The 14,370-nt window shown below is 50.6% G+C and overlaps 1 protein-coding gene across 1 annotated transcript in view; it reads left to right on the top strand.

The window, feature by feature from the left end:
• Positions 1–13,105, top strand: part of LOC146300257 (ryanodine receptor 3) — a 51,207-nt gene extending 38,102 nt beyond the window's left edge. Inside the window, exons 56-76 of the mRNA XM_084682192.1 lie at positions 2,128–2,208; positions 2,341–2,429; positions 2,611–2,739; positions 5,337–5,441; positions 5,812–5,893; positions 6,105–7,414; positions 7,598–7,656; positions 7,776–7,953; positions 8,049–8,135; positions 8,219–8,401; positions 8,714–8,844; positions 9,218–9,260; positions 9,493–9,620; positions 9,767–9,827; positions 9,906–10,052; positions 10,196–10,330; positions 10,693–10,849; positions 11,213–11,277; positions 11,392–11,492; positions 11,834–11,885; positions 12,039–13,105. Coding sequence (XP_084538318.1) covers positions 2,128–2,208; positions 2,341–2,429; positions 2,611–2,739; positions 5,337–5,441; positions 5,812–5,893; positions 6,105–7,414; positions 7,598–7,656; positions 7,776–7,953; positions 8,049–8,135; positions 8,219–8,401; positions 8,714–8,844; positions 9,218–9,260; positions 9,493–9,620; positions 9,767–9,827; positions 9,906–10,052; positions 10,196–10,330; positions 10,693–10,849; positions 11,213–11,277; positions 11,392–11,492; positions 11,834–11,885; positions 12,039–12,134 — 3,419 coding nt within the window. The 3' untranslated portion in view covers positions 12,135–13,105. The remainder of the gene's footprint in view (positions 1–2,127; positions 2,209–2,340; positions 2,430–2,610; positions 2,740–5,336; positions 5,442–5,811; positions 5,894–6,104; positions 7,415–7,597; positions 7,657–7,775; positions 7,954–8,048; positions 8,136–8,218; positions 8,402–8,713; positions 8,845–9,217; positions 9,261–9,492; positions 9,621–9,766; positions 9,828–9,905; positions 10,053–10,195; positions 10,331–10,692; positions 10,850–11,212; positions 11,278–11,391; positions 11,493–11,833; positions 11,886–12,038) is intronic.
• Positions 13,106–14,370: the final 1,265 nt, after the last annotated feature.

Genomic DNA, 14,370 nt, shown 5'->3' on the forward strand with positions numbered 1-14,370 from the left:
TAAGTGAGAGGGGAAGGCGTAGTCCCAGCGTTGTCCCACACACCTCACACAGGAGGACTGTTATCTGTTATCAAGGTGCTGCCTAGAACTGGTGAAAGCAGTGTTAGACCTGGTGAAAGCAGAGGTAGACCTGGTGAAAGCAGTAGTAGACCTGGTGAAAGCAGTGTTAGACCTGGTGAAAGCAGTAGTAGACCTGGTGAAAGCAGTGTTAGACCTGGTGAAAGCAGAGGTAGACCTGGTGAAAGCAGAGGTAGACCTGGTGAAAGCAGAGGTAGACCTGGTGAAAGCAGACGTAGACCTGGTGAAAGCAGAGGTAGACCCTGTAATCTCTTCCAACCATTGAAATAGGAGCTCACTTGATGATGTTGTCCAATGCTGAACCATGTTGCATCACCACAGTTAGACACAACTTCCTGGTTCTTTGCTTCTGAGCTTGATCTCTAACAGCCGTCAGATATAATGAGCACATGTGAAGGACTGGTGTTTGCATCCTGATCCCTTCCCCAAACCCGACCCCCTCGATCTATGTTTCTGGTAGAAGCTCTATTTGTATTCTACATCCGTACTTGCCTAGCAATAACAGAAGCCTATACGAAAACTGTAGATGGTCAGCTATTCCTCCCATCAGCTAATGATTGGCCCATGCCTCTGTCTTGTTAGAAAAGAAGGCCTGTGATTGGCTCCCAAGACACATGGTGCAGCATTTGCACGGCGATGCACGCTCTTTTGTTTGTGCTGGAACATCTCCATTCACGTGTGTCACGCGTGTCCTCGTCATCTGTGTGTTCATCCCAGAGGGGGTCCTGTGCTACTGTATGTTGCTGTCTGAGTGCTGACGCTTACATCCCACCAAACCTGAACTGTTTGTACCCGAGCCTCCCAGCCCGCCGGGGCCTCTCCGTGGACCACTGGACCTCACAGAGAGCATACAGTAGATATGGATATGTTCTCATGCATACTCCACCTCATTCTCACCCCATGCGATCAGGCATAAGTGATGGTGACTGTTGATCCCGTACTGTTTCACCTCCCAGTCCAACACAGACTGCCAAATGGCAGAATCCTTCCTGGACAGAGTGCAGAATCCTTCCTGGACAGACTCTGTAACATAGCATGTTGATGCCCCTAGAGCCAAGCAGAGTCATGTCTGAATAACTACAGTATCTGTCTCTCTCTCTCTTGTTCCTACCTCTTACTGAATCTCAGTGTCTTCTCCTTTGCTTATGTCTGCTTTTTTTGTTTGTTTGTTTTCCTCTTATCATTTTTATAACTCATCGGTCGCAGTCAACGTGAGTGAGCGGGGTAAATACACGGTTTAGATTCTACTCATTTCGCAATGCTGCCACCCTGATTGCTCCTCTCAGCCCAGACCCTCCTTCCATCCTTCCTTCCCTCCCTCCTCTACCCCACACTCTCCTCCTCCTCCCCCCATTCTCCTTCCTGTCTTCCTTTACCTCCCACCCCCATACCTCTCCCTACTCCCCACCCTCTCCTTGTCTTGTCTTCTTGTTCTGGTCTGGAAGGAACACCTGCATGCTCTTTAATGACATCTGGACTGAACCCATCAAGTCAACAACCCCCAAACTCACTCTCTCTGTCTCTGTCTCTCTGTCTCTCTCTGTCTCTCTGTCTCTCTCTGTCTCTCTCTGTCTCTCTCTCTATACTTAAGTAAGTTAGTGCCTGTTGTCTATTTGGGGTATTGTGTGTGTCTTTATGTTGATTATACTAACCAGTACCAGTTTTGTTGAAACTTAATAAGAATACAATTCTCAAAGCTTTGTTTGTGTTTTAAGAACAAAACAAAGCTGGCCCGATTGTTTTCCTCCTGTTGTCAGTGCTTGTATGGAGCCTGTATCCAGTCACATTGGCATGATGCTGATGTTGTGCTTCTACAGCACTCTCCATGCAAGGCCTGCAGCTGGAGTACTAGACAGTAGTGCTGGTCAGGTGATGTGGTGGTTTAGAGGAGGGGTGAGCTGGGGAATGGTGGGTAGAGGCTAGAGGGTGCCTGGGTAGTAGGGGTGGGATGGGGTTGTTCAGAGGTTAGGGTGCCTGGGTAGGAGGGGTGAGGGTTGGAGACCTTCACACATTGAGGGGCCAGGCGTCAACCTCATTTCCTCTCCGCAGGTTCCAAGGTCCTGCAGAACGATGAGTTCACTAAGGACCTCTTCAGGTTCCTGCAGCTGCTCTGTGAGGGCCACAATAACGGTAGGACACAAAGATCCTTTTTACTGTACTGCATGTACAGTACAAGATAGCAGGGTAACCTCACATGCAACAGTTCCTGGATATGTTTACCCCTTTATTTGTTCTGTCTGATATTATGCCGTTCGTCTGCAGACTTTCAAAACTTCCTGAGGACTCAGACAGGGAACACCACCACTGTCAATATTATCATCAGCACAGTGGACTACCTTCTCAGACTGCAGGTACACACACACACACACACACTTAAACACCAACAGGTACACACACACACACACACACTTAAACACCAACAGGTACACACACACACACACACACTGATTAACAATAATTCACACTCTGAGGAACATGGTTGATATGTGTGACTAAGTTGTTGAAATGCTTGTTTACCCATCGTCCTGTCAGGAATCCATCAGTGACTTCTACTGGTACTACTCTGGGAAGGATGTGATGGATGAAGCAGGTCAGAGGAACCTCTCCAGAGCCTTGGCTGTAGCCAAGCAGATCTTCAACTCCCTCACCGAGTACATCCAGGTACCCTGCCTGCCTGCCTGCCTGCCTGCCTGCCTGCCTGCCTGCCTGCCTGCCTGCCTGCCTGCCTGCCTGCCTGCCTGCCTGCCTGCCTGCCTGCCTGCCTGCCTGCCTGCCTGCCTGCCTGCCTGCCTGCCTGCCTGCCTGCCTGCCTGCCTGCCTGCCTGCCTGCCTGCCTGCCTGCCTGCCTGCCTGCCTGCCTGCCTGCCTGCCTGCCTGCCTGCCTGCCTGCCTGCCTGCCTGCCTGCCTGCCTGCCTGCCTGCCTGCCTGCCTGCCTGCCTGCCTGCCTGCCTGCCTGCCTGCCTGCCTGCCTGCCTGCCTGCCTGCCTGCCTGCCTGCCTGCCTGCCTGCCTGCCTGCCTGCCTGCCTGCCTGCCTGCCTGCCTGCCTGCCTGCCTGCCTGCCTGCCTGCCTGCCTGCCTGCCTGCCTGCCTGCCTGCCTGCCTGCCTGCCTGCCTGCCTGCCTGCCTGCCTGCCTGCCTGCCTGCCTGCCTGCCTGCCTGCCTGCCTGCCTGCCTGCCTGCCTGCCTGCCTGCCTGCCTGCCTGCCTGCCTGCCTGCCTGCCTGCCTGCCTGCCTGCCTGCCTGCCTGCCTGCCTGCCTGCCTGCCTGCCTGCCTGCCTGCCTGCCTGCCTGCCTGCCTGCCTGCCTGCCTTCAACATCTCTAGGACCCCACGGAGACAGAACCGTGTGCAAGAATGTTTTGTTTCAAGGAAATGTGTGTGTTGGTCTGAGGATGATGCTGTGTGTGTTGGTCTGAGGATGATGCTGTGTGTGTTGGTCTGAGGATGATGCTGTGTGTGTGTTGGTTTGAGGATGATGCTGTGTGTGTTGGTCTGAGGATGATGCTGTGTGTGTTGGTTTGAGGATGATGCTGTGTGTGTGTTGGTTTGAGGATGATGCTGTGTGTGTGTGTTGGTCTGAGGATGATGCTGTGTGTGTTGGTTTGAGGATGATGCTGTGTGTGTGTGTTGGTTTGAGGATGATGCTGTGTGTGTGTTGGTCTGAGGATGATGCTGTGTGTGTGTTGGTTTGAGGATGATGCTGTGTGTGTTGGTTTGAGGATGATGCTGTGTGTGTGTTGGTCTGAGGATGATGCTGTGTGTGTTGGTTTGAGGATGATGCTGTGTGTGTTGGTTTGAGGATGATGCTGTGTGTGTGTTGGTCTGAGGATGATGCTGTGTGTGTTGGTTTGAGGATGATGCTGTGTGTGTGTTGGTCTGAGGATGATGCTGTGTGTGTTGGTCTGAGGATGATGCTGTGTGTGTTGGTTTGAGGATGATGCTGTGTGTGTTGGTCTGAGGATGATGCTGTGTGTGTTGGTTTGAGGATGATGCTGTGTGTGTGTTGGTTTGAGGATGATGCTGTGTGTGTGTGTTGGTCTGAGGATGATGCTGTGTGTGTTGGTTTGAGGATGATGCTGTGTGTGTGTTGGTTTGAGGATGATGCTGTGTGTGTGTTGGTCTGAGGATGATGCTGTGTGTGTGTTGGTTTGAGGATGATGCTGTGTGTGTTGGTTTGAGGATGATGCTGTGTGTGTGTTGGTCTGAGGATGATGCTGTGTGTGTTGGTTTGAGGATGATGCTGTGTGTGTTGGTTTGAGGATGATGCTGTGTGTGTGTTGGTCTGAGGATGATGCTGTGTGTGTTGGTTTGAGGATGATGCTGTGTGTGTGTTGGTCTGAGGATGATGCTGTGTGTGTTGGTTTGAGGATGATGCTGTGTGTGTTGGTTTGAGGATGATGCTGTGTGTGTGTTGGTCTGAGGATGATGCTGTGTGTGTTGGTTTGAGGATGATGCTGTGTGTGTGTTGGTCTGAGGATGATGCTGTGTGTGTGTTGGTTTGAGGATGATGCTGTGTGTGTGTTGGTCTGAGGATGATGCTGTGTGTGTGTTGGTCTGAGGATGATGCTGTGTGTGTGTTGGTTTGAGGATGATGCTGTGTGTGTGTTGGTTTGAGGATGATGCTGTGTGTGTGTTGGTCTGAGGATGATGCTGTGTGTGTGTTGGTTTGAGGATGATGCTGTGTGTGTTGGTCTGAGGATGATGCTGTGTGTGTGTTGGTTTGAGGATGATGCTGTGTGTGTGTGTTGGTCTGAGGATGATGCTGTGTGTGTGTTGGTTTGAGGATGATGCTGTGTGTGTGTTGGTTTGAGGATGATGCTGTGTGTGTTGGTCTGAGGATGATGCTGTGTGTGTGTTGGTTTGAGGATGATGCTGTGTGTGTGTTGGTTTGAGGATGATGCTGTGTGTGTTGGTCTGAGGATGATGCTGTGTGTGTGTTGGTCTGAGGATGATGCTGTGTGTGTTGGTTTGAGGATGATGCTGTGTGTGTTGGTCTGAGGATGATGCTGTGTGTGTTGGTTTGAGGATGATGCTGTGTGTGTGTTGGTTTGAGGATGATGCTGTGTGTGTGTTGGTCTGATGATGATGCTGTGTGTTGGTTTGAGGATGATGCTGTGTGTGTTGGTTTGAGGATGATGCTGTGTGTGTTGGTCTGAGGATGATGCTGTGTGTGTTGGTTTGAGGATGATGCTGTGTGTGTTGGTTTGAGGATGATGCTGTGTGTGTTGGTCTGAGGATGCTGTGTGTGTGTCTTCAGGGTCCCTGCATTGGGAACCAGCAGAGCTTGGCTCACAGCAGACTATGGGATGCAGTGGTGGGTTTCCTGCACGTGTTTGCCAACATGCAGATGAAGCTGTCACAGGTAACACCACCATCACAATACATCTACAGTCTCTGCTGTCTCTACTGCCTCTACTGTCTCTACTGTCTCCACCGCCTCTACTGCCTCTACTGCCTCTACTGTCTCCACTGTCTCTACTGCCTCTACTGCCTCTACTGCCTCTACTGTCCATGTCTTCCCCACCTCTGCTAACCCAGCTCTCCAACTGGGTGTCATGGAACCAAAGGTCGTTAAGTATTTGGTCAATGCTGTCTCACAAAGCACATGCAGCCACTAGAGGTCTCTCTCTGCTCATACATGTTCATCCTCCTGAAGGCCGTGTGCCTCGGCTCCTCCAGTTCATCTGCTCTGTTCTGCCAGTAAAGGTGCTGCTGTGTCTCTGTCCCCACAGGACTCCAGCCAGATTGAGTTACTGAAGGAGCTGCTGGACCTGCAGAAGGACATGATCGTGATGATGCTGTCGCTGCTGGAGGGTCAGCTGCTGCCTCTTGATTGGTTTAGACCACGTTAGGGAGCCAGGAGCATACACTCCCAGCATATGGCTGTTTGACTAATCAGATCTCTCTCTGCATAGTTTTCATTATAGAGAAATGTAATTCAATCAAAAAGGTTTTTCGTTATCAACTATGAGAAGAGAAGGCTCAGCTGTTGTGTGTTCTGTTAACACCTGGTGTCCTCGTGTAGGAAACGTTGTCAACGGAACAATCGGCAAGCAGATGGTAGACACGCTGGTGGAATCTTCTAACAACGTGGAGATGATCCTCAAGTTCTTTGACATGTTCCTGAAGCTGAAGGACCTGACCACCTCCGACAGCTTCAAGGAGTACGACCCAGACAGCAAGGGGGTCATCTCCAAGAAGGAGTTCCAGAAGTCCATGGAGAACCAGAAGCAGTACTCCCAGTCAGAGATCGAGTTCCTCCTCTCCTGCACTGAGGCGGACGAGAATGACATGTTTAACTACCCAGAGTTTGTGGAGCGTTTCCACGAGCCGGCCAAGGACATTGGCTTCAACGTGGCCGTCCTGCTGACCAACCTGTCGGAGCACATGCCCCACGACCCCCGCCTGGCCACCTTCCTGGACCTGGCGGAGAGCGTCCTCAGCTACTTTGAGCCCTACCTGGGCCGCATCGAGATCATGGGTGGGGCCAAGCGCATTGAGAGGGTCTACTTTGAGATCAGCGAGTCCAGCAGGACCCAGTGGGAGAAGCCCCAGGTGAAGGAGTCCAAGAGGCAGTTCATCTTCGATGTGGTGAACGAGGGAGGGGAGAGCGAGAAGATGGAGCTGTTTGTCAACTTCTGCGAGGACACCATCTTCGAGATGCAGCTTGCCTCTCAGATCTCGGAGCCGGACGCAGCGGAGCGCCCTGAGGAGGAGGAGGAGGACAGGCAGAGTGTGGGGGAGGAGGGCGAGGAGGAAGAGGAGAGTGCCCTGCTGGAGTCTTCCTCGGCCTTCACCGTGGCCTGCGGCTCCCTGAGGAGGAGTGTGTCCAGCCTGCGACAGCTGCTCACTCTGAGGAGCATGCGGCGGCAGTACCGCCGCTTCCGGAAGATGAGTGTGAGGGAGATGGTGCGAGGATTCTTCTCCTTCTTCTGGGTGATTCTCACGGGCCTCCTCCACCTCGTCCACAGCCTGGTCTGGGGGTTCTTCCACATCCTGTGGACCACCATGTTCGGGGGCGGGCTGGTGGAGGGTGCCAGGAACATGAAGGTGACCGACATCCTTGGAAACATGCCCGACCCCACCCAGTTTGGTATCCACGGCGACGTGCTGGAAGCGGAGAAGCTGGAGGCAAGTGAGCTGGCAGTGCTGGAACAGAGGGGCCTGGCGCAGGGGGAGTGTGCGGAGGCGGAGCTGATGGCGGAGCTGCTGGCCGTGCAGGGCCGGAGGGAGGGAGGCAAGCAGGGGGCGGAGCCAGGCCTGGGGGATGTGGCCGAGGTGGTGGGGGTCGACGCCCCCTCCATAGCTAGCGCCGTCAGGCAGAAGAAGGCTCAGGTCTGTGTGGGTCCTTGTCACACACACACATATACATGCTGGCACACACACACACAAACAGGACACACACATACACTTGTATTATTCCATATCAACGGTATAACAGTATACCTCCCTTGTGGATGGGCTTTGCTTGACATGAAGAAGTGAACACGCGCTGCTTGTGAACCTGTGTGTCTCTAGGAGGCTGCGAGGAGTGGCAGTCCAGAGGGAGAGGCCAGAGCAGAGCCCGAGAAGGCAGAGTGAGTTCCTGCTCTGTTCCTGACTGTCTCACCTGGTCTGCTTCCACTGTTCCAGTCTGTTCTGGACCGCACACACTTCCTACTGTCTAAGACTGTGTGTGTGTGTGTGTGTGCTCCAGCTCAGAGGATGGAGAGAAGAGGGACTCGGACAAGGCCAGGGAGGACGTCCAGACGGAGCCCCTGGTGGAGGAGGAGAGGAAGCCTCCTAAGAAGAGGCCCAGCCACAAGAAGGGAAGCCCAGAGGCCTTCATGACCAGCTTCTTCGCTGGGATGGACATCTACCAGACCAAGATGCTGGTGAGGCCAGGTCCTGAACCTGTCTGTGGATGAATGGGTGGGATTTGACTCTGGTGTGGAGAGACGGGTTCCTGAGTGATGCATTGTCTCTCCAGAACTACCTAGCCCGCAACTTCTACAACCTTCGCTTCCTGGCGCTGTTTGTTGCTTTCGCCATCAACTTCATTCTGCTGTTCTACAAGGTAAGTGACTTTTCCTCCAAGGATCAGGTGATTTGTTCTTGTATCTAATCTGATTGGCTGGTGTTGTTTCCTGTGGTGGTCAGGTGACAGGGGATGACTCTGAGGAGGACGACCCCTGGAGGGGAGATGGGGGGCCGGAAGAAAGTTCATCTGAGTACTTTGTCCTCCAGGAGAGCACTGGCTACATGGCCCCCACCCTTTGCTTCCTGGCCATCCTGCACACCATCATCTCCTTCCTGTGTGTGCTGGGATACTATTACCTGAAGGTACACACACACACACACACACACAGTACATACAGCTGTGGGGAAAAAAATTTGAGCACCTTTTTCTTTCATTTGTTGTTGTTGTGAAGGACCATTTGGAGTGAAGAAGGATGCATTTGTCACTGCAAATGAAACCCTTCTGTTCCTCACTCCAAATTGTCCTTATGACCAATTTTTTCCAGACCTGTATCGTACATGTGCACGCACACACACACACACACACACACACACACATACACACACTTAAAAACACACATGCATGCAGGTTCCCACATACACACACGTACACAGTGAGTGTGTGTTGTCTGGTAGGTGCCCCTGGTGGTGTTTAAGCGGGAGAAGGAGATTGCCAGAAAGCTGGAGTTTGACGGCCTCTACATCACTGAACAACCTTCAGATGATGACATCAAGGGCCAGTGGGACCGACTGGTCATCAACACCCCGTAAGGAGTTAACCCTAACTGACCCTAACTAACCCTAATCCTGACTAACCCTAATTCTGGCTAACCCTAACCCTGACTGACCCTAATTAACCATAATGACCCTAACCCTGCTGGTCATCAACAGCCCGTAAGGACTGGGGGAGGGGAAGAGGAGGGTAGGAGGGGGAGAGGAAGGGAAGAGGAGGGTAGGAGGGGGAGAGGAGGAGGGGGAGAGGAGGGGAGGAGAGGAAGAAGAGGGGAGGAGGGGGAGAGGATGGGAAGAAGAGGGGAGAAGGGGAAGAGGAGGGGAGGAGGGGGGTCTCAAACTCCACAGGCTGAAAATCACAGTGGTATGTTGGTTTCCTCAATTTATTTTCAATCCTCTTCTTTGCAGTTCCTTCCCTAACAACTACTGGGACAAGTTTGTGAAACGCAAAGTAAGTAGGCTTCACCCGTCCCTGTGATCTGTGTACCTTGGCCAGACAGTTAGGCCTGGTTTCAGTTAGACCTGGGCTCAGTTAAGCCTAGGCTCAGTTAGGCCTGGGCTCAGTTAGGCTTGGGCTCAGTTAGGCTTGGGCTCAGTTAGGCCTGGGCTTAGTTAGGCCTGGGCTCAGTTAGGCTTGGGCTCAGTTAGCCCTGGGCTCACGGCTGCCTGCTGTGAATGTGTAGGTGATCAACAAGTACGGAGATCTGTACGGCGCCGAGAGGATTGCAGAACTGCTGGGATTGGACAAGAGTGCCCTGGACTTCAACCCCACCGAGGAGACGGTGCTGAAGGAGGCTTCACTACTGTCCTGGTGAGGTCCCTGACAAGCAGGTCACAACCACACACTACCAAACACAACCACACACAGCCACACACTACCAAACACAGCCACACAACTACCAGCAAATGTGGTGATAAAACTAGGAAGTTTTGACCTGCTACAACCTCTACCTACAGGCTCAGCTCTATCGACACCAAGTACCACATCTGGAAGCTGGGCGTGGTGTTCACAGATAATGTGAGTGCGATAAAATAATGTGATTGTTTGACGTATGATTGTGTGTGTTATTGGCGTGCTCTGATTGTTTTGGTGCAGTCTTTCCTGTACCTGGTGTGGTATACGACCATGTCCATCCTGGGACACTACAACAACTTCTTCTTTGCTGCTCACCTGCTGGACATCGCCATGGGCTTCAAGACCCTGCGCACCATCCTGTCCTCTGTGACACACAACGGCAAACAGGTCTGGATCATACCCTGCCCTGCCCCCTTCAGCCACTAGGGGGGATTTTTAACCTGTAACTCTGTTGCTGAGGGGAGAGGTGTTACCTGTGTGTGTGTGTGTGTGTGTGTGTGTGTGCGTGTGTGTGTGTGTGTGTCCTACAGCTGGTCTTGACAGTGGGCCTGCTGGCTGTAGTGGTGTACCTCTACACTGTGGTCGCCTTCAACTTCTTCCGCAAGTTCTATAACAAGAGTGAAGACGAGGCAGAGCCAGATATGAAGTGTGACGACATGATGACAGTGAGTTGGACATGATGACATCATGACATGACATGATGACAGTGAAGTGGACATGATGACATCATGTCATGACATGATGACAGTGAGTTGGACATGATGACATCATGTCATGACATGATGACAGTGAGGTGGACATGATGACAGTGAGTTGGACATGATGACACAGTGACAGTGATGGCTGTATGTACTGTAAATGTAGGGTTCTGTTGTGACAGGACTGTGTTGTCAGCTATGAGAAGTTATTACAGCAACAACATTGTATATTTCAACCCATATTTGTGGGAATGTAACATATATCCCTGTGACCTAGTTCAGATGACATTTTTCTCCGTCTCTCTCTCTCTCTCCCCCACCCCTCTCAGTGCTACCTCTTCCACATGTACGTGGGCGTGCGAGCCGGGGGGGGCATCGGGGACGAGATCGAGGACCCGGCGGGCGACCCGTACGAGCTGTACCGTATCCTCTTTGACATCACCTTCTTCTTCTTCGTCATCGTCATCCTGCTGGCCATCATCCAGGGTAGGGTCAGAGAGTGTGTGTGTGTGTCTGTCTGTCTGTCTGTGTGGGCGTGTGTGTGTGTTTGTGTGTGTGTTTTTTATGTACGTGTTTGTATGTGTGTGTCAGGTTGATACCAGCCGTGTCAAAGTCACATCGTCTCCCATCCCTCCAATGGCTGGACGTCCCTGAGGAGAGATTAGTCAGGAGGACGAGGGGGTGTGTCAGCTTCACACAGTCACCCTGACTCTCCTCAGATCCACAGCCACCCTCAGCCTAGTTGAACCTTACAGCCCTTCCCAGAAACACCCTCCCCCCCCCAGAGCAGGAGAAGCTTCACACCTCAGAGAGACAGGGTGTGACGAGGACTCTGCTCTGTGTCCTCAGGTCTGATCATCGACGCCTTCGGAGAGCTGAGAGACCAACAGGAGCAAGTGAAGGAAGACATGGAGGTCAGGGGAAACTTTGTGAAAGGGGAAAGTTGATTTGGGTTTGTGTCAGACTAATGTCAGACTAAAAACAGGAAATGAGCTGAATGCTGAATGTTTGTCACGTTTGATCCTCAGACCAAATGTTTCATCTGTGGCATCGGCAACGACTACTTTGACACGACGCCTCACGGCTTTGAGACACATACCTTACAAGAGCACAACTTAGCCAACTACCTGTGAGTAGCACCTGGACACACCTCTCACTGTGACCATCCCTGCACCTCATGTCATTGATCCTCTACTGATGTTTCTACTTGGTTTCCATGTAGCCTGATTAATCGTACCTCTACCCTCAATGGTCCATACTACCAGTTCCCCTCCCCTCTCTCCTCCCCTCTCTGTGTGTATGAGTACAGTGCTTCTACTCAGCTAGAGTTATTCATGCTTGAAATAGCTACAGTTCCAGCAGTCAAGTGTGAAGTCAATTAAAGTTATAAAACATGAATTTAATGACATTTCCAACTGAAAGGCTGCTTTCAGCATGACCCCGTCTGTCTTCTCTCTCTGAACTGACTAGGTTTTTCCTGATGTATCTCATCAACAAAGATGAAACTGAGCACACTGGTCAGGTAAATAATCTGTGTATCTCCCTGGAGATACACCTGTACAGGCCATATACACACCTTATGTCTGACAGCAGCAGTGTCTCTCTGCACATCTGATCAGTTCCCAGCTGATCATGAAGGATGCCCTGGCTGTAACCCTTTGTCTGCATCCTGCAGGAATCGTACGTGTGGAAGATGTACCAGGAGAGGTGCTGGGACTTCTTCCCTGCTGGAGACTGCTTCCGCAAGCAGTATGAAGACCAGCTGAACTAGAGCTGCTCCACCTGGAGGATCCCTCCTGGAGGAACAGCAGATCTCAGACCTGCTGGATCTTCTCACGAGCAGCTGACAAGCATCTCCCATCGCCTGCCCGACGTCCTGAACAGGCTGGAGGAGAGGGCGAAGGCTCTCATATTCTCTGAGAAAGAGGGAACCGTTTCACATCACTGTACCCTCAGTACAGGACGACCTGAGAACGGGACTATTCTACCTGGCCCAGACATGAGTTTGTTTTCTGTTCTGGAGTTTTGTTGTTTTTGACAACTTGATGCCTTTTTCTCCACGTAACCCCAAACCATTGCACAATTTTTTTGTCTTTTTGAGAAACATTGGGTTGTGTGGGGTTATGGGACAGTGAGTGGGTCGTAATATGCACAAGATTACTACTTCAATATTTTAAGAATGTTGAAAAAACGAGACTTATGCCAAAACAGAGGGTGAGTTGATTTTACAGAGAGTAATGTGATTTAAAATAAGTTTTCAAAACATGACCATGCTAGCAGAGATGAGGTGTTCAACTGAATGACTTGAGCAGGTGAAAGAGGTTGATTATATGATGAAATGCCTAAATCAAGTATTGACTAAGTGCCTTATCAACGTTAAAAACCAAGCTATGCAAATACCATTTGGTTTTTTTCTTCATGGTATTTAAGTGCAGTAGTTATCCTGAACCAGGCACTGGTTCTAAATACAGCAGTTTGTGTTTTTTGTTTCTCATTTGAAAACAATTATGAATTTAAATATAAAAAAAGTTTATTCATTCATTTTTTATTTATTTTGCTAAAATGCAGCATTCTAACTGCAAATGTTCACGGTATAAAACATTCTAGGTGACACGTCAAAATATATCACATGTCCAAATTTATGGAACACCTCGAAACAGATAATAAATAGCTATGTATGTATGGCCCTTGGTATGTAGTAGCTTTGCTGAACCGTGCTTTTATTTTGAAGGAAAAATAAAGTAGTGCAATAAATTAATCCTATTGCTGTGTTTCCTGGTCCCTTGTCACCACGGTGACCCAGGGTCCACCTCTGCTCACACAACATTCAGACACCAATGAGTCACTTTCCAAAACTGCTCCTCCCCGTCACGTTATGGCTGTCTGGGTGCTCCTTGTGGATTCTGATCCAATAATGACTACTTTTGGCCGCGGTGCGCCTCTTCATCCCCAGGGGAGGGAGAGAGCACTGCTCGGCTGGACGGCTGATCCGCTCTGTGTCAGACTGGCCAGTGTCTGAGTGTCAGCTCTCAGCAGGGCTGGGAGGACAGGACATCAGCTGGACGGCTGATGGGAGTTTGAGCCATATTACCCACGGTGCCACCTGTCACATCCCATCACGTCACCTGTCATCTGCCGCCATGCCGGGGAGCGGCCACACCCTCCATCCAGCCAGGTCCCTGTAACCAGGCCTGGCGTGCCCACATCAGGTTAGCTAGCCTTTCAGCGGAATTATTGATTTGATTTGAACGGAACATTTGATTATCTTGTGATTGTTTTCACAGTCTTTAAAAACCATCTGTCAGTGTATAGCCATCATTCTGTACTTATGTACATGAATGTACTTAATTAAAGTCAGGGGAGTTAGGTGGCTGGGAGGTGAGGGAATCGGGTTAGTAATCTGAAGGTCGCCAGTTTGATTCCCGGCCGAGCCAAAATTAAGTTGTATCCTTAGGCAAGGCACTTCACCCTACTTTCCTCGGGGGAATGTCCCTGTACTTACTGTAAGTCGTTCTGGATAAGAGCGTCTGCTAAATGACTGAATGTAAATGTAAAGTTTACCTCAGAAAAAATACACAGTTACAGAAACTTTCCAGTCCTTCAGAGATAACAAAGAAAATATATTCATAATTCCATGAGCTATACTTTTCATTAATTTGATGTAATGAGAGCAGTAATCTTCAGATGGAAATTAATTACAGTCATTATATGTTGCCTCTGTATTTTTCTCTGTGTGAGATAATAATGTCTGAAGTGCCAGCAGTTCAAATGTTGTGTTTTGTGAGTTGATGGATGTCAGAGTGGCACAGCAGGGGGCACATTTTCTGTCCTCTCTAATTTCAGGTAATCATTAGATTTGTAAAGACACAAGCTGAAATTCCCCGGTTTAGCTCAATCCTCCCCAGACTCATGTTTAATGAACTGATTTACAGTGGAATGATAGTTCTGCGCCCTGCGCTGGTATAGCTTATAGCTTGTTAGAACAGAAGCCTAATCTGCAGCCTCTC

The sequence above is a fragment of the Hypomesus nipponensis genome, chromosome 3 (genome assembly GCF_054491055.1).
Source record: "Hypomesus nipponensis isolate SF chromosome 3, ASM5449105v1, whole genome shotgun sequence".
Taxonomy (NCBI): Eukaryota; Metazoa; Chordata; class Actinopteri; order Osmeriformes; family Osmeridae; genus Hypomesus; species Hypomesus nipponensis.